Raw genomic sequence first — 24,139 nt, 5'->3', positions numbered from 1 at the left:
TAGGAAATCAGGGATAGGGTGGGTGACTATATCAAATAACCCCCCACTAAACATGTTTTATATGGTCTTAGTTCAGTACAGACATGTGGCATCAGAATATGTGCAGCAGAACTAAGTAATAAAAATCCTTCCTTATTCTTTTCAACATTTTCATGAAGAATCTTTTCAATATTGTAAAGCCAAGACTACAAAAATTGACTTCTAGGTACTTACTATCTACTTGTGCTAATGATTCTGAAAAGCTGCAACTGATTAATTCATGAACTATCCTTAAGATTCAGGCAGTTCGTATTTGCCAATCTCTGAAAGCCAAGGGCTCCAGTATACGGGAATTTTATACTTTTGGTTTTTGAGAGTAAAACATAACACATCCATTGAACTAATGTGGCTCTGTTCATTTTAAGTTCAAATCAAGTGTTGCAGTTTTACAACATGGTTGATTGTCCTGGTTTTTGAACATTCTATGATTTCAGCAGAGGTTCAATTTGGAAAAGCACAGCTCTAAATTTCCAACCATCACCTCAATACAGGTAATAAACCAAGTATGTATTTTCAGTGCTAATAAACTACACTTTATCCTGAAAGTAATCTCCATTTAAATCTACTAAAGCAATCTAAAATTGACTCAGGTTTCTGATTACATTAAGAGAAGGAAAGGGGTCCATCCATAATATCGGAAATGAGGACTTCAAAAATTAATTGGTAATTATCTCTCTGAAAAGCTGAAATAAACACAAAAACAAGAAATAAAGCCCTCCTGAACAATAACTACAAAAAGTTTTAATGCCATATGAAAAACCTACCTACACATGAAGCTAGTGACCCAGAAAGAGAAAGCAGATTATGGTTTCTAAATAACAGCTCTTAGAAAGTTGGTGTGCTGCACATTTTCTAATAACTAGTCTATTACTGTCTATTTCTCAAGCACCACAGAATTCTCAGAAAGGCCAGTGCTTTTTGTCTGTTGTAATTTATGGGGTTGTGAGAGTTGGAAAGGATTGGGGGTAAGGAATTATACACACTGGGTATGTAATAATACCAAAATACAAGAAAAACCTACTTCATTAAGATCATACAATTAATCAAACAGAGTGTATATATAATATCTTCTTCTTTTTTTTAAAGCCCTGGATCCAAGGCGTCCAAAGTTATTAAAATAAAGTTCATTCACAGAACAAAAACAAATTTAATCTGAATTGCTTGCAGATACTGCTAATTTTCTTTTTCTTTTTCTTTTAAATTAAAAAATGCATTATTGTGAACTATGTGCAGGGTTTGTTTTTAGTAGTGGTGTTTGTGCACATTGCCTCCGGTGCTTTTCCTGGATTTCTCTGACCACTCTCAGAGAAAATGTTTAGAAGCTATCTGTTCTCCTACCCCTACGCCCCACAAATTGGTTAGGAACAGAAGATAAAAGTAGGACTCCTCATGTTTTAGGGAGCAGAACTGGATGTAACTCCTGATCTCTGGGAGTCATTACTGTCCCCTCCTCCCTCAGGGTCCTCTGACAGGTTCAGAGAGTTGGTCTTGTTTGATAGGAGGCCGATGTTCTCTTGTGTCAAGGCTGATCCATTCGGCACATCACTGTTAACGTTTTTTTAAAAAAAAAAAGAGTTTGGATTTTAAAAAAGGAGAGAGATAAAAATGATTATTTAGTAGAATAAAGTCAACAGGGCCTTTCTTTTTAGCAGTATGGAATGGCATACATGAATGGCATTCAAACTTTAATTTACAGCTCTATATCCACGCTTTATTTTAGCATAGGGGTTGGCAAACTAAGGCTAGCTAGCTGCCTTTTTTTTTTTTAACTTTGTTTTTTTTAGCTGCCTGTTTTTGTAAACAAATTTTTATTGGAACACGGCCTGCCCATTTGCTTGCATATTGTCTATGGCTGCTTTCACATTACAATGGCAGAACTGAGAGTTTTCACAGAAATAGTAAAACTCATAATTTTAAATATTCACTATCTGGCCTTTAAGAAAAAGTACTGACCCCTGCTTTTAGCAGGTTTACTAGTACAAGAAATTGCTTTGAACCCAGGATAACGCATGGATTTAAACAGCCAAAAACCTAAGCCTGAAAGCAACAGGGCATTAGATATTGTTGTATATCATCAGGAGGGCAACTTGGGACTATGCATCAAAAGCCTCAAAATACCCTAAGTTGCAAAATACTCTAAGATGCAAGATATGCAAACAAAGAATTAACTATAATATTGTTTATTGCAGGGTTGTTCACAATAGCTGATGTGTATCCTTCCCTACCTGTACAAGAATAATGGATGACATGGGACAGACCAAATTAAAAACCAGGAGGATGGGCGGGGGCGGGGCGGATAGGTGGGTGGGAGTGGCTAAATGCCTACACACTTCAAAAAACCAGAAGAGGGCTTCCCTGGTGGCGCAGTGGTTAAGAGTCCGCATGCCGATGCAGGGGACACTGGTTTGTGCCCCGGTCCGGGAAGATCCCACATGCCGCAGAGCGGCTGGGCCCGTGAGCCATGGTCACTGAGCCTGCGCGTCCGGAGCCTGTGCTCCGCAACGGGAGAGGCCACAGAAGTGAGAGGCCCGTGTACTGCAAAAACAAAAAAACAAAAAAAAAAACCAGAAGAAAAAAAAAAAGACCAGAAGGGTATACATCAAAATGTTAACACTAGTTTTAAATAAATTAAAAAACAAGGGGAAAAAGGAGATGGAAGCAGAAAATTTTATTTCTTAGGTATTAACAGATAATTCAACCTTGGGTCTGACCTAAAATAAGTTTTAACTCCTAAACTCATGCAAAAATATTCTTTTCTCAATGTATACAAAATAATATTTTAAAAATCAAATTACAGGGCTTCCCTGGTGGCGCAGTGGTTGGGGGTCCGCCTGCCGATGCAGGGGACGCGGGTTCGTGCCCCGGTCCGGGAGGATCCCACATGCCGCGGAGCGGCTGGGCCCGTGGGCCATGGCCGCTGAGACTGCGCGTCCGGAGCCTGTGCTCCGTGACGGGAGGGGCCGCAGCGGTGAGAGGCCCGCGTACCGCAAAAAAAAAAAAAAAAAAAAAAAAATCAAATTATATGTATGAGGGTACTTCTGTCATGACTGTATAAGACTATGAAAATGTCCCTTTCTTTACCTGAATGTCAATGTAAGGTCCTCAGCTGGAACCTTATTTTGTGGTTCTGGTTGTCCATTTTCTGCTTGCTTACTTGTATTCAATTTGCTTTTCATATCCAGAGAACACTGGTTCTCCTTTGAAAGAAAAGGAAATAAATTCAATTATCTTTTATTTAATGGTGCTAATGGAAGAGAGAACAGATATAGATAATACAAAATGATGATCAGAAATCATATTTAGTTCTGTAAAATGACCAAAGAAACAGGCAGATTAAAAGAGATACATAGGGACTTCCCTGGTGGCACAGTGGTTAAGAATCTGCCTGCCAATGCAGGGGACACGGGTTCGATCCCTGGTCCAGGAAGATCTCACATGCCGCAGAGCCACTAAGCCAGTGCGCCACAACTACTGAGCCTGCATGCCCGAAGAGCCCATGCACTGCAACTACTGAGCCCATGCACCGCAACTACTGAAGCCTGTGTGCTCTAGGGCCCGCATGCCGCACTACTGAGCCCATGTGCTGCAACTATTGAAGCCTGTGCACCTAGAGCCCATGCTCCACAACAAGAGAAGCTACCACAATGAGAAGCCTGCGCAGCAACGAAGAGTAGCCCCTGCGTGAAGCAACTAGAGAAAGCCTGCGCACACAGCAACGAAAACCCAATGCAGCCAAAAAGAGAGAGAGAGAGAGAGAGAGAGAGATACACAAAAACATAATGGAGTACGGCCCACTTGCTCACTATCCAAGCTGGATAGCAAGGGGACAAATGCCTCAAGTTAACATGGAAAAATCTCACAGAAAAACTGATGACTCAGAAAAAGCAAGTCAAACTATAATAAGTATCTATGATACACTTATTGAAAACAGAAAAATGAAATATCCCATCTATTTGCTTACAAAGAATGTGAAAACTATGCAAAAAAAAAAACCAAAAACCAATTACCATGCAATCTGAGGGAATGGTTCAATCTCCTAAGACTAAAAATTTACTGAAATGAGTGTTCATGCACTATGAAACAAACCCTAAGCATATCTATGGATATAATTCCACAAGAAATAATACATAGATGGCATCTCACTCATGACAAAAAAATAGGTCATCAATAACAGAAGGGCTGTGAAACCTAGAAATGTTATTTGGTAATACATCTTTGTTTAACATGAGGGCACTGCAAAAAACACCATCCCCTCTGCTTCCTTAATCAATACACTTAACAGAAATTTAGTAACTTCCAGATAACCCCCTTGTTTTCCCGGAAAGTTTTTTGTAATGCAGAAAACTAAGACAAAGAACACACTCAAACCAAAAGAGAATGAGGAGAAGAATGATAAAACAGGGAGGCAGACCATCTTCAGGACACTCACTGTCAGTATTAATCACTCAGTGCAGTGCCTTGGGGTGATGATTCTACAGCTCTAGATGATTCTAGAACTCCAGAACCACGAGTTCAGTGACACAACTACACAGAGGCTTTCCTTTCAGCTTTCCTCTCTTTTCCCACCATAGCACTTACCATGCTCAGTTCCCGGGTTCTCTTCCCGATTTCTCTTTCCACCTGGTGCAGTTCCAAGCTCAGCTGCTCACTTGAGGGCGCTCCAGGCCACTTCGGTGGGGGCGGCGGCGGCGGTGGGGGCTGTGATTGGCCTGCCAAGGCGCTCGCCTCCCTCTGCAGCGCCAGCCTGCTACCGACAGCCTAGTGCAAAAGCCAAGCGCACAGCTCAACACACGCCACGCCGCGCACAGAGTGACCAGGCCCGAAGCCAGACCCGCCCAAGCAACTTACTACTCATGGATTGGCAATAAAAATGATGCAAACGTAAGGCACTGCTTCTTTCTCTGAGTACCATTTGAATACAAAAGGGAAAATATGGGGCATTTAAACTTAGTGAATAGTAATTTAATCTTTGGTATAAGTTGCTCTTTTTATCTTCTTAGTGGAAAGAGAAGTCAACTATAAATGTGCTTCTTTCCTTTTCTATTTTTTTCCTTTGGTTTTTTAATTGAATTTTCTCTGATGTAAATTCTATCATTTCTTTCATGATACCTCAGTAATGGCAGGGACTTTTAACCACAGTGAGTTAAATAGTGCTGAAATTCTTTTGGAACAGAAAATCAGTCTAGAAATTTCAACAAAGACAAAAAGCCATGAAATAGCAAGGTAAGGAATAATGCTTTATGGAGTTAAAGGTCCAAATCTTCAACAAGTTAATAAACTAAAGGTGAACATAATAAACACAGCATTCTTTTTTCTTACGATAGGAATCAGCAAGAAGTTTTGGACCAATGTTAATAAAGCAATGGGAAAAAGGAGACAAACATGCATACTATACAGGTTTTTATTTCTAAACCTTCTTGCTTACATAAGAGCACAAGCCAGACACATGTTCAAAAACAAACACACACACACACACACACACACACACACACAAATCCCTCCTACTGGTCTTGCTAATAAGAAAGTCTAAGACTGAATCAGTTAGAAATTTATTTCCAAAGCAATAGCTTACTTATTATTATAGATCTTTGTAGAAAGATATACATCTAGAAAGAAACGTTCTAAGAGCATCTTTTTCTCTAGAAGGGAGCAATGCATTTATCATTAGAATGTCTTTAGCTTTCCATATTCGAAGTCTATGTTCCAATACAAAGGATAATATAAACAAAACCTAGTCTTCCTGATGTGGCACTTAAAGGACTTTAAGAATTCTTTGCCTTCTGACATTTTGTTTCTCGTAAGTATCAGGTAGCATGGTGGAAAGAACACTGAATTTGGAGTATGAAGAACTGGGTTCATGTTTCAACCTCTGTGAAACTAATATCCTTCAACCAAAAAGGGTGGGGGACAATACCACCTGCCTAATCTAATTGTTAGGGACATGTATGGGTCAAATAAGATATGTGATAGTAATTTATAAACTGAAAGAACTATAGTAATGAAAGGTGGTATTATTATACAGAGACTATATTTTTTAGGTCAAAGTTCTAAGCTACTAAAGATGCTGACGAGTAAAAGAAGTGAGAGAAATTTTTAAAAATTAAAGAAAATATAAGAAATTAAAAACAAATCTTAAGCTAAAAGCATCTGTTGATTAAAAAACTATATACTATATACCTTCAACTTAAATGTGCCATCAAGGAATATAAGCTCCTTTTATATTTTTTATTTTATATAATATTTTAGATAATCTACAAATTTTAGATTATCTAAAATATTATACAATACAAAAATATAAAAGGAGCTTATATATATATATATGTAATATATAATGTATAATATATAAAACATATAAAATATGTTTTCTATTCTCACGTAATAGAAATTCTAAATTTCCTATTGTCTCAGAACTTCGAAGTACTTAAATTCTTTGAAAAATGGACAACTGTACTAACTCTTAGGAAACAAACCTTAAAGTTTTATGTTCATTTTACCTCAAAAGTTCCTCCTTTTAAAATCTTTTTGAGAACTCTTCAAAAACTGGAATGAAAAAATATCTCTAGGCTGGTACCTCTAGTCCACGTAGCTGGGTCTGTTGGCTAATTTGTTGGTTTAATTGCTGCAATTCTAGTCGTAGCTGTTCCCTCTCAGCAGATGGAAGGGGTTTTCCATGACTGGCCACTTCTGACATAGATATTCTCTCCCTTTTGTGGGAAAGAAAGTATGGAATAAATTTAAAATTTTATTTTAAAAAAATGTTATGACCAGAAAGACAAAGTAAGTTGAGTAATTTTAAAGGCTTGTAAAAGTAAAAAGAATGACTTATACCTCTCACTGAAGTGTCCCTGAGAAGGTATGTTTTGATGAGGTGAATATGGAGAACCTCCCCAGCCACTGTGGGCTCCATACGGACCGTAATCTGTAAGAGAGTAATTTACAGTGGAATGATGCAATTCATAGATTTGATTCTTTTTTTTAGGTAGCCATAATCTAAAAGGCGTAGGCATATTATGTACACAGTTATCTTGAAAGATGGAGGGGTACTGATGTTTGTTTTTCCCCCAATAAAAAGTCAATCTTTGTAATTTTTTCTTTTGTTTGATTTTTTAAAAAAATGAGATGTATTATTTTAACAAAAGCAATGAAACTATTAAAAATAACACATAGGTTACCTTCACATACAGATATTTAATTTTAGTTTGTACCCCTACAATTCCCTGGGTTATAATTACCTTTCTACAGGGATAATTCCACAGAAAAGTTTGAAGACTACTGCCCTGCAAGGTTATGAAAAGCACTGACGGCAAATGGGGAGTAGGTGGTGCTGGGAGTTGTGACTATGAACACTCCAAATCAGCTTACCTCTGAGATTCTTACCTGAAATGTTAATAGATTTTGTGGGAGCTCCCTGAGGTGCCATAGCCTGCATTGGGCCCGCACCCTGATATATTGTTTTGGAAGTTCGAGAAATGGCACCAAATCGAGATACTGTTGGTCGGTCTCCAAATGGGATGAGGTCATCATCACTGGTTTCTGCTGCTCTTCTCTGAAGGTCCAATCGCTGGTCTCTCATTCCTTTACTCTCCACATTCTGGTAAAAAGTAAAATGAGAAGGTAAAAAGTAAAATGAGAAATCCACCCCACACTTAGATCTCTAACATAATTTCCTCTAGCTCTGTAATAAGGTTAAAATAGAGTATAATGTTCTTACTGATAAGATTAAAATCATTAGTTGCCTTTAGTTGTCATATAAAACATTGCTTTTCAAACCTCTGACCACTTCCTATAATATTTTTTACATCATGACCCAGTACATATATACATTCAAATATATATATTTGAATGTATATATGTATATATATATTTTTTCATGACAAACATTTATCCTTACTATATGTAATGTATTCTTGTATTTAGTTATTCTAATTCATTTCTTTAAAAAAAGGCCCATCATGACCAATAAATTAATTTTCAACAATCAATAGTTAGAAAAAGACTGTTTAAAAATATAAGTGCCAACATAGGCTTTTTTTTTTTTTTTTTTTTTTGCGCGGTACGTGGGCCTCTCACTGTTGTGGCCTCTCCCGCTGCGGAGCACAGGCTCCGGACACGCAGGCTCAGTGGCCATGGCTCACGGGCCCAGCTGCTCCGTGGCATGTGGGATCTTCCCGGACCAGGGCACGAACCCGCGTCCCCTGCATCGGCAGGCGGACTCCCAACCACTGCGCCACCAGGGAAGCCCCCAACATAGGCTTTTAAAAGGCATTCCAGTCAGAAAGATAAAGGGAAATCTAATTGCTAGACCCTTGCTACTCAAAGAATAGTCCACAGACCAGCAGCATCAGCATCACTAGAGAACTCATTAGAAATGCAGAATTTCAGGTCTCATCCCAGCCTTACTGAATTAGAACTTGAATTTTAACAGATTCCCCAGGTAATTTACATGCACATTCATGTTTGAGAAACACTGGGGTAGACTTTTATCCATTTGGGAAATGTTCGATTACATCTAGGTTAGGCTGGAAAACACTTTTATTCTTTGTTAATTTAAGTAAATGAGTTTTATTTTGCTAATGTTTATGTTACTTTATTATAATAACTCTTTCTGAAAGTCAGGTATAAAGCAAAGGTTCCTATCTACCTCTACCTCCTCATCTCATTCCTATTCTCTCAGAAAGACTGTTTTTTATGGCCTAAAAACAATGTTTTCTTAATCCTACCACAGAAAAACAAAAGGTTCATTTTCTCTTTTTTCTCCTCTATATTCTTTTTTTCTCTTTCTTCTTTTTTTAATTGTCTGGCATCTAATCATATTTATGCTATAGATATCACCTCACTCATCTAAGTCTTCCTTTTCTATTACCAAGAATTGGTCTTCTCTCAACCAGCTGGGCAAATCTGTCTTTGAAAATCTATATAACAACCTAGGGAACCTCTGTTAGAATTAACAAGGGCAAATGAATAATAGTCAAAAAAAAAAAAAAAAGAATAGTCAAGGCATACCTTTAACCCACCAATACTACTCCTAAGCATAACTTTCATGCAATGTGCACAAGGAAACATATGCAAGAATGTTTACTGTAGCACTGTACATAATAATAAAAAAATTAAAAACAGCCTAAATGTTCATCAACATGAAAATCAATAAACAATTATATATATATATTTATTTATTTATTGTATGATATTAGTTATCATACAATGGTACCTGATAAAAGCAGTGAAAATGAATGAATTTGAACTATAGGTATAAATTTGGATACATCTCAAAAACAATGCTGAATGAAAATGCAAGTTGAGGTTTATAATATGTATAAGGTCTATAAACATTCAAAACAAAATTGTTTAGAAGTAGTATAAAATTATTCATGAAATGATAAACTCTCAATTCAGGATAGAGGTTATCTCCAGGGAAGGAGGGAGGGAGAAAATGAGATTAGGGAGGTAAAGCGAGGAGGATTTAATTACTTATGTAAAGTTTTATTTCTTTAAAGGATAAAGAAGCAATTAAGATAAAATAGTGATATATTTTAAGCTTGAGTATTAGATACAATGGTGTTACATTATTTTTTGTTAAAAAATAAAATGGCATAAGTGTAATACATTTCAGGATACCACAGCTCATCTGAAGCTAAGTAACTGTAATTCTGACTCACACACTAGTATTGTTCACTAGATTCAACTTTACTGTTTAAACTTAAGAGTTGTAAAAGAGTTATAATTTATTTGGACAAGAAATTCAAGATCTTAGTTATGCAAAATAATTTACTTTCAATTCTAAACAGCTGTTGGGTTAATTGCTAGCTTCACAGAAAAATAAGAAACGCTCTTCTTTGTCTAGACAAGTTTGAAAAGATTTTTATATATACTTGGAAGGAATAAAAAAACATATAGTTTAAATATAATTCAATCACATAGTACAGAATATGGTCTGAAACTTAAGCAAAGCTCAGTTACTTGTGTCTACACTATAACTGGGGATAATTTATTTGGTTTATCTTGATTTGTATTAATTATGGCTTAGTTATTACACATACCATCATTTCCACACTCCCTGCTGCCACAACATCTTTGGGTTTTGCATCTTTGGTTCCAATGTAGGAGCCGATGGTGTCACATGACCAGGGTGAGTACTGGCTATAATCATTTCCTTTGTATTTCCCAGCTACCTTCAAGTCTTCATCCAAAAACTGCAGATGGAAAAAGGAAAAAAGAAACAAAATAGGAAATGGGTCTATGAGTAACAGCACAGAGAGAGCAGGAATTTCTTTAGAACATCATGCTGAAGCAACATAGTAACAGTTATTTGATTTGTGTCACTAGAAGATTTTTGTAGACTATGAAAAATATAAAACAAATGAAAAATGATATTCAGCCTTTACACTTTGTTAACAGAGGGTCAAAAAAGTATCTCAATATCCTTCAAAGAATCAAAGTAGGATTTTTGAAGAGATTTGCCCATCCTCTTTCTCATCAGATTCAGTTAAAACTTAAGCAAGTATGTATTATGCCCTAGTTTTGCTAGACCCTCCTTAATGTTTCTTTCAATAACATTCCAGGTAAACAAGAGCATTAGAAATTCTTTAAAATGTAATCTTAAATGTTCTATATAGTACGTGATGACATAATAACATTTTTACCTAAATCTCTTTAATAGCAATAATTCATATCTTGAATAAATTCTGGTCCTTAGGGTTGAGTCAATGAAGTGAAAAGGATAAGATTCCTAATTTTCTTTTCTCAGGATAAGCTCTGAAATTATGTAATAACTAAATAGGCATTCTAGGTCTAATGCATTTTTACTTACATTCACATTTGTGTAATGTTTTACAGTTTTCTAAGTACTTTTATGTATACACTATCTCATATGTTCTTCAAGTCCATGAGAGACAATGTGGGTGATCAGACCAAGGTTATACCAGTATAGGGAGTGCTAGAACACTAATAAATTGCTCTCACTTTATCACAGATGTATATACTGACATACTAATAATTCAGGGAGTACTGGTACATTTAAATGGCTCTATGCTTCCGCCTATACTAAAACAACCTTCTATTTTCTGAGTCATCACTTTGGTCTTCTGCACTGGCAGAGGGATATGCTGTTCACAGTACCACTCATTTTCAACCACAACTCCTGTTTCCATTGTTTATAACCTCTTTCCTTTTTTTTTGTCCTACTTCTATTTTAAAAATTCCAGCTCCTTTTTACATTTTTCCTCTGCTTACAAATTTTGTGTAGAACAGCTAGCTTTTTAAAGACATGACCTACTAACAAGAGTGCTTTTTCCCCTGCAATCAATGTATTATACAGCAATTAAAAAAGAATGAGATAGGACTTCCCTGGTGGTGCAGTGGTTAAGAATCAGACTGCCAATGCAGGGGACATGGGTTTGAGCCCTGGTCCGGGAAGATCCCACACGCCGCAGAGCAACTAAGCCTGCAAGCTACAACTACTGAAGCCCACGCGCCTAGAGCCCGTGCTCCGCAACAAGATAAGATGTGAAGCCCGTGTGATGAGAAGCCCGTGCCGTGCAATGAAGAGTAGCCCCCCTCGCTGCAACTAGAGAAACCCCCTGTGCAGCAGCGAAGACCCAACGCAGCCAAAAGTAAAATATAAATAAATAAATTTATTAAGAGAAAAAAGAATGAGATAAATTTATATACTGATACAGAAAGACATCCAGGATAACTGGTTAAATAAAAACAAAAAAAATGCAAAACGTAAAATCTGAATATATTATTACTAAATGATCTGATTAAAAATTATAATGATGTGTTTCATGCACAGAAAAGTTGAAATATATATTAAAAGTTAAAATATATAATAAACTTACAGTGATATAGAAAATGAGATCTTGGAGAAATTTCTTTCTATATTATGTATTTTTATAATGTATGAATTTAGTGTAATTATATGTAGGTTGTTTATAATCAGAACTGAAGTTTAATTATATAGCTTTGTATGTCAGTAACTAAAATAATTCTGTCAACAGATAAAGTTCCGTAACAGCCAGGCATTATTATAATTTTTATTACAAGTAAAAAAGTAATAAATACACACAGTTATTATTTACTGAATGCCTGCTTTGTGCCAGATGCCTTATGTCTCATTTAATCTTCACCACACCACTGTGAGGTAGGTTTTATTATGCTTGATTTACAAATAGAGAAACCTGAGCCTCAGGGTTAATGAAGGCTAAATAACTTACAAAAGATCACACACTGAGCCACAAAGCTGAACCTCACAGATAATTATATTTCATTCCAAAATTAGCTCACTTTTCACAGTGTCATACTGCTTTCCATATTTCTCAAAAAATGGTATGGCATAACAAGGCTCTGGGATGTCTCTAACAGTAAGTTTTTGAAAAAATATCATGTAATGTTGATACTTTACATGTAAAATTATATTAATAGAAGATGTTATAGCTTTACTAATTAACCTACATTATTGTGGAAAATTCATCCAAAGTGTTTAGAGAGGAAAGCCAGATACTATGAACAATCTTTATTTAGTAGATTACTTTTGTAGACCCCAAAGTTTACTGTTTATTATATGCAATGTGATATATTTCAATTTTCATTGCTTATTATTCATAATTTATCATCTAGAAATATTATTTAGAATCATAATTCTACACATAAAGGATGTAAGACATTTTCCTTACATAATATCAACTGCAACTCTACTGAAAAAACCTACCTGACATAAACACACACACACACACACACACACACACACACACACACATTGAGCTGAGGCAGTTATGTAAAATCAACAAACCAAAATAATTAAATAAATAAGATCAACAAAGCAAAAGGCTGGCTGTCTTTAAAGATAAAACTGATGGTAAATCCCTAGCAAGACTGACGAAGGAAAAAAATTATCAGAAGTGGAAAAATGTCTTCGGGGTCGCTATAGACCCTGAAGACATTAAAAAGATAATAAGACAACACTCATTCATGTTAACTATTAGTACTGCCTTGTGGAAATACTGATAACCCTCAAATTATGGTTTATTACCCTCTAGTACATTAACCAGTTTATTCTAGCAACTCTATTTCAGTGTTTTTTTCCTGCCTTTCACTACCTATATTAGCCTGTCTCTCTTACTCTTTGAATTAACTTTATCATCCTGCTGTTTTCCTCACTACTGAGTTAAATAAACCTTTGACAGTCTCAATTATAAAAACTAGGAATATAGGGAAATTTCATTCATCTGATAAAGATTACCTACAAAAAGGATGACAGCAAACATCACAATGGTAAATTATTAGAAGCTCCATTTGCTCAAAGACTGGAAATAAGAAAACCTATCATCACTTTTATTTTTACTGGAGGATCTAGCTCACACAACCAAGACAAAAAAAAGAAAAGACTTAAAAAGGAGAAAGTAAAATGGTCATTATTCACAAAGGACATGACTGTGTGCACAGAAAATCCAAAAGAATCCACTAACAAATACTAGAATTAATAGGGAAATTTACCAAGGCTGCTGAACACAGGTGTCAAAATACGCAAAAATCTACTTAATTTCTCTTTAATAATAACAAATAGAAAATGAAATTTCAAAAAGGATTCCATTTAAATAGCTTCAAAAACATTAGTTTTCTAGGAATAAGTTTAATGAAAGATGTGCAAGACACTGAAAACTATATGAGATATGACATTATTGATAAAAATTAAAGAAGATCCAAGGAAGTGGAGGGTATACCATGTTCTTGGAGACTCAATATTGGAAAGATGTCACTTCTCCTCAAACGGATCTAAAGCAACACTGTCCAATGAAAATATAATTGACCCACATATGTAATCTAAAACATTTTAGTAGCCATATTAAAAAATAAAAACAGGTAAAATTAATTTTAACAATACATTTTATTTAATCTAATACACCCAAAGTAGTATTTTAACATGTAATTAATATAAATATATTGATATTTTGGTGGGGGTATTAAACCTTCAGATCCAATGTATGTTTTGTGCTTACAGCACACATGAATTCGAACTAGCCACATTTTAAGCATCATTATCCACATGTGGCTAGTGGTTACCATACTGGGCTGCCCAGATCCAGAGATTCAATGTAATCCTAATAAAAACTGCAACAGAGGGCTTCCCTGGTGGCGCAGTGGTTGAGAGTCCACCTGCCGGTGCAGGGGACATGGACTCGTGCCCCGGTCCGGGAGGATCCCACGTGCCACGTAGTGGCTGGGCCCGTGAGCCATGGCCACTGGGCCTGCGCATCCGGAGCCTGTGCTCCGCAATGGGAGAGGCCACAACAGTGAGAGGCCCAGGTAACACACACACACACACACACACAAAAACTGCAGCAGATATTTCTGTGGACATCCACATGCTGATTCTAAAATGTGTCTGGAATTTCCAAGGACCAGGAACAGCAAAGATAATCCTGAAGACCAAAACTGGAAAACATACACCACCACATTAAGATGTACAATACTACTACATTAAGACAATGTGGTGTTGGTACAAGGATAGAGAAATAGATCAATGAAACAGAATAGAGTTCAGAAACATATAGTCACCTGACTATGACAAAGGTGACCAGATTATGATAAAGGTGACTGCAGGGTACTGGGGAAAGGATGGTCTTTTCATTAAATGATGCTTGATCAACGAGATACCCTTTAGGGAAAAAATGGGTCTTAACTCCTAAGACACTATATACAAAAATCAATTCTAGATGGACTGTAGATCTAAACATGAAATAATACACCTTTTAGAGGAAAATATCCTCATGACCTTGGGAATAGGTGAAGATGACTTAAATAGGACACAATAAATCACTGATTAAGGAAAAACTGATAAAGAGACTAAAAAAGATGTGCTTACTTCCTCTTGTTGGAAGGCAGGAGGCAATGTTGGTGAAGGTGCAAAAGGAGGTGGAGAGATAACCTTCCTTTCCTCTAGTTGTGCCATTATTTCCTTCCGTCTTCGATGTAGCTCATCTAGACTAGGATGGGGCTGGGGAGGGGGAGGAAGCCGGCTGTAAGGAGGCTCCTGAAAATGCAAAGATGAGTAAAAATTGAAAAAGAATTTCAGGACACATTGATTCACTTAGCACATATTTTAAATAAGCAGCTTGTATACTCATCTTAACATCCGAAATAGCAAGACTTAATAAAACAAAGCAAAACAAAACAAACAAAACCCCCAAAAAGTCTCAGGATTTCCCAAACAGCTAAATTTAAGTTTCTTTTTCTTGGTCAGAGACCATAATTTCTAAATAAATCTAGAAATGTTAATAAAACCATCTAATGTTCAGAAACTAAGATGGGTTAGCGGGGATGGGGTATTAATTTTTTTCCCCTTTAAAAGTTAAAAAAAAAACAACCTATGCAGATTATGAAAAGGTGAAAAAAGAGAAGATGCTTTCTTTTAAAAAAGAACTGATTGATCAAAGAGTTATTACCATGGCAAAAGGTTAAAAAAAAAATCACTGCAAGCAATAATCAAGTAAATCTATATAATAAGAAAAAACCCCAAAAACCCAGCATACTCTGTTGTACGAAGGTCTGATCTGAGTTGGGTGGGGAGCCACTGGATAGTAACCCTCCATCTGTTGGTATCTTTCTCTGGATTCTGGTACATAGGATGGTACTGCTGCAGGTGGAATCTCAATGGGTATAGGACTTTCTCGGAAAATCTCCTCTCTTGTATAAGACTGAGCAGGGTATACTCGACGGCCATCATAGTGTGGTGGGTACATAGGTGGGTACTGTTGTGGCTGTGTGCCATATTGAGAGTTTACTACACGATCTTGGAGGTACGGTGGATAATGATCCAAGTAGGGAGGACCAGGTTCAGGAGCAGATGGTGGAGGTCGGACAAAGCGGGACACACATTGTGGTGGTGGAGGATAGTACATACCTGTACAATACAAAAGAGGAACCAAAAGCAACAATGAGCCAATCTATTTTTCTATTTAAGACTTTTCCTTTTAAAATATTTCAACACTAAAGAATTAAAAATCCACTCCTTTCTTTAGATGTTTTCCCTCTGCTTATGTAGTCAGGCTAGCTTTGCGAAAAATAACAAGGAAAAATTATCCTTAAAAGTTACTGAAAACACCAATCTACTTATAGTCTACAACAGTAAATTGGCTCTCTCAATTGTTTGACCATCTTTCTGGTGTGCCTTAACATACTGCAAACACTGAAAAGCAAAAAAACTATATTTCCCTGAAGCTTAGGTTCTACAAATCACTCATTTGCATAAGTTTTGAAAGTGAAATTGAGTTAACTGGAAAGAGATCCATTCTGCTGGTACAGATCTAGTAGCTAACTGCATAGCTCTAGAGTTCTTTGTTTTTTGGCTGTGCCGTGTGGTATGTGGGATCTTATTTCCTTCCCCACCAGGGATTGAACCCGTGCCCTCTGCAGTGGCAGTGCAGAGTCTTAACCACTGGTCCGCCAGGGAAGTCCCCTAGAGTTCTTGAAACAACAGTCGTGGCAGTAGCTTCCCAATTTGAAGACGTTTGCCTCAACTGATGAGCTCCTCAAGTTGGCGATTAGGGCAGAAGTTTCCTATTTCTACAGCTTCATTGTAACAGGTTCTTTCAGCAACCAGCTCTGGGACTCATTCCTGGAGGCCTAGCTTAAGTCTGCTTTTCCAATGTTTCTACTGATTTTGTAGGACTCTCTGTATTAAACCTCTTTCTGCTAATATAGCCAGAATGATTTCTGCTATCTGCAATTGAACCCTTACTGATTCAGCATATTTAAGGTTAACTCAACAAAAGCAGTTGGGTTTTTCCTGCAATGAATGGTCAAAAGGAAGACAGATCAACTTTTATCCTATTCTTATATGTATTAATGACACCATGACAACTTAAAACTACTTTTTTTGAAATGAAAGCAACGAAAGACATTGCTGATTCAAAATTAATATAGCCTTGGGAAAAGGAAATGGAGAACACCTTGAATCTATCCCAGTTTAAAAAACAATAGAGGGGCTTCCCTGGTGGCGCAGTGGTTGAGAGTCTGCCTGCCGATGCAGGGGACACGGGATCGTGCCCCGGTCTGGGAAGATCCCACATGCCGTGGAGCGGCTGGGCCCGTGAGCCTTGGCCGCTGGACCTGCGCGTCCGGAGCCTGTGCTCCGCAACGGGAGAGGCCACAACAGTGAGAGGCCCACGTACCACAAAAACCCCAAAAAACAAAAAAAAACAATAGCACTATACTGTTTCTGACAAAGAGAGTCAACACTTTAGTTTAAAAATCGTTGCTTATTTTTTCACATGAATTACATTATGTGAAACCTCAATCAAGTCCTCTCCTTCATTCTCCATACCTGGTTATTATCATTAAAACTGGCTAATTTTCCACATTTGTTTATTTTCTCAAATACTTTCTTTTTTCCCATCACACTAATCCAGACCTCAGTAGTCACACCTGGATTAACAACAAGTCTCCTTACTCCTCCTTGACTCTAGACCCTCATCTTTACAATCCATTTGTAAATTTTCCTTTCTATTCCCAATACCTCTATTTAGGGCATCCTTCCACAAAGTCTTTTGATCCCTCAGGTTCTCAATGATCTTCCTTGAGTCCTGCAGTTAATTCCTACCACACTAATATTAACTACCACAACTGAACACTTCATTTTAAACACATATATAGATATATATACTCTCACACATATAGTTTTCTATTCTTTACTAATACTGATTCTATACTATAAACTCTCTAAAAGTATGTATTTGCATTTTTTCATATATATTACAAGGCCTAGAAAAAATATTAGGTGACAACTGAAAGCAAAAAAATGTACTGTGTTTAATTTATATCCACTGTAATATTAAATTCTTTTTTCATACTTGAAGAAAATTTTGGTCAGGAAAATATATACAGCCTCAGCAAATTTCCATTGTCTACTTGGATGATTTACTTCTATAAATATGTAAACATATTTAATATACAACTGCTTTTAGTAGTCAGGGCGAATTACTCTTCATAGCTTTGCTACTTCATTTATTTCATACTATTTAGTTGGTCATGTAACCTCAGTTTTTTCCAAGTATTAAAAAAAGCATTTATTTATTTTGAGATTACTGAAAATATGATCACTCTTGAAATCATTCTCATAACTTCTAAGAAAAGTGAGTGACATAAATGAAAGATCATTACCCTGCTGATAAGGTGCTGGTTCAAATGGTGGAGCAGCTCCTCGAGGATCCTGGTAATAAACATCTGCCTGTTGTGCTGGATATAACTGAGAACCTCGTGGTACCATCTGAAGTGATTTGGTGACAGGCATAGGGGGCAGGTCTGTTGGCCCTCTTGGAGGTACAGGATGTGGATTAACAGGCAAGGCAGAAATACTCTTAGGGACAGATTCTAGCCTACGGGAACAAGATTCTGCAAGTCAAGTTTAAGGTCTTGAAAATACTTCTAATGTACACAAATTGTTAAATGTAAAAAAAACTGCCACAATTTGGGAAACTGTTTTTTTCCAATAGCCATTTCTTCTACATTTGCAAACTTTGATCTTATGTCACCTATGTTAATTGTTTCTCAAAAATCACTGGCACAGGAAATAGAAATAAAAAACAACAAAATAAGCCCCCCAAACAAAGCACCGATTATTCTTTCTTCCTTCTACTTTATGTCTATAAAGAAACTTTAAATAAATGTTAGGAAAAACAACGTACAGGTCAGGAGGGGATCCAGGGGCACTACTGCTCAGGTGATCTATCTTTCCTGGTTTCAGACTAGAATCGTAGCTGGGGTCTGTCCCTCGTGGAATCAGCTGTGTTACTGTATTCCCTGCTGATACAATTCCATTTGGCAGAGCAGGGGTTTTTCTGCTAGGCAGATCCACTGCACCTTCATCCGGAAGGATAGCTGTTGAAGGCAGGCCCACCTCATTAAGTTGACCCAAAGAGGCACTCAGGGGTCTTCTGGGAACCAGACGTTTGTTCATTTTACGAAACCTATATAAAAAGCAAAGGCACACACCAAAAACCAAAACTGTAAAAGGAAAAGCTTTTAAAAATCAAGAACTAAAATGTATTTAAGAAGCGGATACAAAAGGAAAGGATTCCAAGCACATCATTTTCTAGAAATTCTCTTGAAACATTGGCTCTAGCTATCAACTTGAAAACTTGTGTATACACACACACACACACTTTAGGGTAGGGGGCGGCGGGCGGACTACCCATCAGGTATAACCACTGTTAACAGCTTGGTATATAATACAGATTTTTCCACTCCATACACTGGCTTAATATTCTTACATTTGTAAGATTATAAATTACAGAAATAGGGTCATATACGGCTGCATAGTAAATATTTTCCTCTACTTCATAATCTTAAATATTTATGTCAGTACATTTTAGGTTGTCCCTAATTTTTTGCTATTAAAACAATGCAATAACAGAAAATTATGTACATGTACTTTGCACTTGTGTGAATAACCAAAAGCAGAATTATTAAGTCTAATGTATGCACGTTAGAAACTCTTATAATGCTCCAAAGCTATTATAACTACTACCAATTAACAAAAAAAGGCTTTTTTCAATATTTCATTAAACACTGGCTAGCCTCAGCCTCTGACAATTTGACAGTTCAAAAATATCAAGTTTTATTTTACTTTATATTTCTTTAACAATTCATGATATTGAACACAGTTTCACATGTTTGCTGGCCATTAGTGTTTTTTCTGTGAACTGCTTATTTACATGATCCATATATCTACTGGTTCTTCTCTTTCTTACAGATTTGTAGGAGCTCATTTTATGTTATGGATATCAGCCTTTTCTATGTCATTTCCCCACTTTTTTTTTTTTAAGTTTGTGGTGTTTGGGCCATTATCTTAGTTTTTCATTTTCACGTCATCAAATTTATTGATCTCCTTTATAGATGCTAGGTGTCATTCTTTAAAAATCCTTCCTACTGTAAAATTATATAACAACCACAAATATTTCTAAGTACTCTACAGTTTCTTTTTTAAATATTTAAATCTCCGATAAATTTATAACTTGTTTTGGTGTAAAGGTAATAATCCAGCCCTATTTTTCAAATGGATAGTTGTTTCATCATGTTTTTTTGTTATTGATGTGAAATGCCACCTTTTGCACATATGCTGAGTTCCTATATGTATCTGGAACTCTTTCTAGATTTTCTATTGTATTTCATTGGGCTACCTATTCCTATGCTAATACCACAGTCTTTATACTTACTTTAGCTCATAAAACAGGTTAATAGCTATTAGTCTAGTCCCTGTTGAAGACCTTTTTTTCCAAAAATTTTCCTGGCTATTGGCATATTTTTTCTCCCAAATGAATGATTTTGTTAGGTTCCCAAAATCATCACGTTAAGATTCTAACTGGGATTTCACTGAACTTGCTGTTTAAGAGGAAATAAAACCTTTATAATGCCAAGTCTTATCCAAGAACACAGTATGCTTCTTCATTTATTCAACTCTTCGCTTATGTTCCTATGTAGTTTACTAATTCAATTCAAGAGATCCTGGATATTTCTTATTAGCTTATTATTTGGTGTTTATCTTTTTTGTTTTTGTTGTTAATGCAAAGGGGATTTTAATGTCACCTTACTTTTTAACTGGTTATGTTTCCCTTTCTAGTTTATATGAGAGTACTTCATTTTTGTAAACTAATTTTTTGATATGCTACCTTACTAAATTCTTGTTTCTTTTGTTTCTAGTATTTCTCTTGAGTTTTCCCATTTAATGATTTTGGCTATTTTGTTCTCTTGGTTACATACATTAGCTACAACTTCCAGAATGTTAAATAACATTTTTTACTAGTAGAAAATTTTCCCTTACTCTTGTCTGTAACAAGACTGAATCTAATAAACTAATACCAATTAAGCATCATGCTATCATGCTGGCTTTTGATTTGAAATATAATTATCATGTTGGGAAAACATCTATGATGTTTTTGTTCTACTAAGGGATCTTGATCTATCACGGACATTGGATACTATTCAAATGTCTTTTGGCATCTTCGGATATGATCACGTGGTTATCATACCCATTCTTCTCTAACCCAGAGTAATTATATTATGCTACCTTTGTACTTAGTAATGGTGTCTATTTTAATGTATTACTGAATTCTAAGTTTTAATATTTGGGATTTTAAAAATATTAATGTGTGAGATGAACTTGTAGTTTTCTTTAATTGTGCTTTGTCAAATCTACTGTCAGCGTTATACTGGTTTTATAAAACAGTTAAGAAGCTTTTCCTTTCTTTCTACTATGTGCTGGCAATTTAACATCACTGAAATTATCTGGTCCTTGAAATAATCTGTGAAAATGAGCCAGGCAATAAATAATTTCTTGAATAGAGCAAAGGGCAAATTTTTCCATTGGAAATGCATTATTCAATTAGTTAAAATCAATCAGTTAAAGCTGATGAAAATTCTTAGACTTTTAATTGGGGGGGATAGCGAAAATGACTCACTTTTAGATTCATTTAACCACAAGTAGCTTCCTACTTGTAGGCACAATGTAATGAAAGGTGAAGAAACTGCTTTGGTTTTCTTTTCTAAAATTCTGTATTACTTTCTAAACATTTCCTATTCATCAAAGGGAATGCAACTACACCTTTTCATATTTCTCAATGGCAGCAAATTATTCTACCTAATAATTCTATCTTATTCTCTAACAAATTACTGGAAGGTTGAGTCTGATGACTTTCACACTTACTTTTCCAGTTCCTCCTGTGAGTGTGCAAATGTACAGCTGGCCCCACGAGGGCATCCTCCTCTCTGCTTCATGTCTCGACACATGTATGTTTTATATTTGCTATGCTGTGGAGGCTACGACCAAAATTAAAACATTAGCCATTAAAAAAAAATGTAAATCTTGCATTGCCATTTTAGGATCTTAATAATCTAGATGAATAATTCAGACTAACTCATACACTTATCTAGACTGCCCAGACAAAAGTCCTGGAAAGTGTGCAAAATAAATTACCTAAAAAAAAAAAGTAGTCCTGATTTTTCTGATATGCTGATATTAACTATCAAACATGTAACATCACATAAATTCTTGATTCAATCTCATGAGAGCTCTAAGATCTTCTTTCCAACGTTTTACAGTGGACAAGCACACCACTGGAGATTAGGACTTTCAAATATTTAAACTGTCTCCTAATATTTGTTGTGGACAATGTTCAATATAGCTACACTTACAATTATGTTTCCTTATGTTTCCTTATAACACACTACAAATCTACAAGAGGCAGAACTTAAAAGTTAATATCATTTTTGATGATGAGCATTCTTCATGATGTCTAATGGAACAAGGAGTTAAAAGTAAGTTTTTAATTTTCTAAATTTAATCATAAAATAAAGCCCTGATCTGTGCTTAGATTAGGAAAAGCATATCCATATTATTCTACTTTTAATATTTCTTACTTTTAAAGAAAAAAGGAATACTGAATAATCCATTGTTAATATTTACTGAGCCAGATAAATTAATAACAAAGTTTTAATTTCTCAAGCTTACTACTACAAAATAAAAGATGTACTGAACCTAACATAAATTCTGAGGGCAAAATGAAATAATTGGGAGTAAAATTTAAAACTCTAGCCATAACACAGGCTATTATATTTTACCGCCATATATTTCATCTAAAAATACTTGAGGAAAATTTGGCCCTCTGTCATAACCGACATTATGAATGAAAAATATCTGAATGCTAACGCAGAAAAAGCATTTACAAAATATGTGAACAGTACTGGAGAGATACAGCATTTGCACTAAAAAGTGATATCTATTGTCACACTGAAATGCAAGAGTAACCAAAGAGAATAATTTTATACAAATGGAATAACCTTTAGCAAGAATCAAATGCTGCTATATCCAATGTGAAAACTGACTCCAGCACATTAGACCAACAAGGATTATTTAATTTCAATGTTGTCAGATAAAATTACTAGGCTAATCCAATAAACTGGCTGCTAACCATTCTAAACTATAAATCTTATAATTTTTGTTACATTCTTCATGATGTCTAATGGAACAGGGAGTTAAAAATAGCTTTTTATTTTAGTTTAATTTCTAGTTTTTACAGAGTCTAAAAATATTCATGTCATCCTGTTGGCTTTCTTTTTATCTGTAAGGATAGACACAGTGGCTTACTTCTAAGTTTCAAACATCTCCTTTACCTGCTGTTGATCTGCTCCTTTTTTGCTGTGATTCTGGATATAATCAACCAACCCGTGTACCACTGTACGCACAGCAACCAGCCCATTTTCTAGCTGTTCCCAAGTAGGAGGAGGAGCATCTACACAACAAATTTTAAAAAATTTCAGACTATGTTATTCAATGTTCTGTCCAGTATTAAATTAGTAAAGGAGTGTCAGCACTTCAGTGAAATCAAGTTAAGCTTCATACAGCTATTCATGAAATAGCTTATTCACCTAAACATCATCTTAAAGGAATAAATATATCCTTTTAAAGCAGGGGTTACAATCTAAAATAACTTCAGGGACAGTGAAGGTAACATAAAGGAATTTTATATGACAGATAATAAATGGCAACCGTAATCAGACCCTTAGTGTTGGAAATAGCAATAAAGAGTGACAGGGATTGTGTTAAAGAGTATGTCTCACATCTAAGATTATCGTTACTACTCAACTTTAGCTGACTGTTGTTATGTGAAGATGCAAGGCTGACACTGGCAGATACACCACTGTTTCCTAGGGAAAACTGAAATTTGAGATTTTTATGTAAAAATTTCTAGTTTTTGAGTGTTTGCACCTAAAAAATTTAGAGTATAGTGCAGACCAACACTTTGTGGATCAAACAAACTTGACTGTGGACTGCCTACAGTCAGCCAATTTGTAATGTCTATTTTGAAATTATTTGTAAAGCAAGTATTGCTAAACAGAAAGCTTAAAAAATTTAGTAGAAGAGCTATTATATAAAGCAGCTGTGCTATACACACTCTTCGTTTAGTTAAGTACTGTGACTTTATAAAGGAAAAATTAACTGTAAGGCTAAATATGAAATGTTCTCTAAAAGAAATATAAAATGAAGTGAGAACACATATGTAGAAATGATTTCCTGTTGGAACACTCTAAAAAACTTCTGGATGATGGC

General features: G+C 35.7%; 1 protein-coding gene across 3 annotated transcripts in view; it reads right to left on the bottom strand.

Moving 5' to 3' along the window:
- Positions 1-220: 220 nt before the first annotated feature.
- RC3H1 (ring finger and CCCH-type domains 1) overlaps positions 221-24,139 on the bottom strand; it is an 89,426-nt gene continuing 65,507 nt past the window's right edge. For all 3 annotated transcript variants that reach the window (XM_079939702.1, XM_079939703.1, XM_079939701.1), the window contains exons 8-20: positions 23,203-23,321; positions 21,737-21,849; positions 18,720-19,001; positions 18,196-18,410; positions 15,567-15,937; positions 14,900-15,067; positions 10,077-10,229; positions 7,417-7,630; positions 6,868-6,958; positions 6,611-6,743; positions 4,618-4,797; positions 3,121-3,236; positions 221-1,584 (exon numbers count right to left, since the gene is read on the bottom strand). In XM_079939702.1, coding sequence (XP_079795828.1) covers positions 1,434-1,584; positions 3,121-3,236; positions 4,618-4,797; positions 6,611-6,743; positions 6,868-6,958; positions 7,417-7,630; positions 10,077-10,229; positions 14,900-15,067; positions 15,567-15,937; positions 18,196-18,410; positions 18,720-19,001; positions 21,737-21,849; positions 23,203-23,321 — 2,306 coding nt within the window. In that variant the 3' untranslated portion in view covers positions 221-1,433. The remainder of the gene's footprint in view (positions 1,585-3,120; positions 3,237-4,617; positions 4,798-6,610; positions 6,744-6,867; positions 6,959-7,416; positions 7,631-10,076; positions 10,230-14,899; positions 15,068-15,566; positions 15,938-18,195; positions 18,411-18,719; positions 19,002-21,736; positions 21,850-23,202; positions 23,322-24,139) is intronic.

This window comes from Stenella coeruleoalba (genome assembly GCF_951394435.1).
Source record: "Stenella coeruleoalba genome assembly, chromosome: 1".
NCBI lineage: Eukaryota > Metazoa > Chordata > Mammalia > Artiodactyla > Delphinidae > Stenella > Stenella coeruleoalba.
The sequence above is the reverse complement of the archived record's forward strand: the minus strand, read 5'-3'. Positions and strand labels throughout refer to the sequence as shown.